The sequence below is a fragment of the Penaeus monodon genome, chromosome 28 (genome assembly GCF_015228065.2).
Source record: "Penaeus monodon isolate SGIC_2016 chromosome 28, NSTDA_Pmon_1, whole genome shotgun sequence".
NCBI lineage: Eukaryota > Metazoa > Arthropoda > Malacostraca > Decapoda > Penaeidae > Penaeus > Penaeus monodon.
Genome location: NC_051413.1, coordinates 26,896,885 through 26,897,570, shown reverse-complemented (window position 1 = coordinate 26,897,570; position 686 = coordinate 26,896,885). Strand labels below are relative to the sequence as shown.

The window sequence follows — 686 nt, the reverse complement described above, 5'->3', positions numbered from 1 at the left end:
CCAGTGACCTCAACTTTCTTTCCCCCCCTTTTTTTCCCTCCAACACAGAACCTGCGACGGTCCCTGAAGAGCCAGATGGAATCCTACCGAGGGAATCCTAACAACCCGATCCTCCTGTACCACATTTTGCCGACGAAGCTCAAGTCAGACGAATTCAAGGCGAACCTGATGGCGGAGACGAGGCATCAGGGGCATAACGTCAGGATTAATAAGTATTCCAACGGGGTGAGTTTTCTTCCGGGCATGTGGGGTTTTGTTGTGGTGTGGTTGGGTCGGGCTATGCTGTTCTATGTTGTGCTTTGCTTGTGTCTATGTTGGGTGAGGTTATGCTGTGGTGTGTCTGTGTTGGGTGAGGTTATGCTGTGATGTGTCTGTGTTGGGTGAGGTTATGGTGTGTTTGTGTTGTAATGTGTCTATGTCTGGTTATGCTGTCTTGTGTTTATGTGAGGTAAAATTATGCTGTGCTGAGCTGTGTTTGTGTTGAGTTAGGTTTCGTTGTGTTAAATGTATGTTGTGTTTTTATATTTTTCTACGTTATCATTTATTGAGTTCTCGTGTTTTGACAAAAGGATTCCGTACTCTTAGAAAATTATTAATTGTGAAGTTTTATTCACATACATCTAAAATAAAGAAAAAATGACAGCTATATATTTTTTATTATTCTTGTTATTCACATATCTCTCTCT

General features: G+C 41.7%; 1 protein-coding gene across 1 annotated transcript in view; it reads left to right on the top strand.

Moving 5' to 3' along the window:
• LOC119591127 (serine-rich adhesin for platelets-like) overlaps window positions 1–686 on the top strand; it is a gene marked incomplete at its 5' end in the record, with an annotated part of 16,634 nt that overhangs the window by 3,938 nt on the left and 12,010 nt on the right. The window contains 1 exon segment of the mRNA XM_037939840.1: window positions 49–225. Coding sequence (XP_037795768.1) covers window positions 49–225 — 177 coding nt within the window.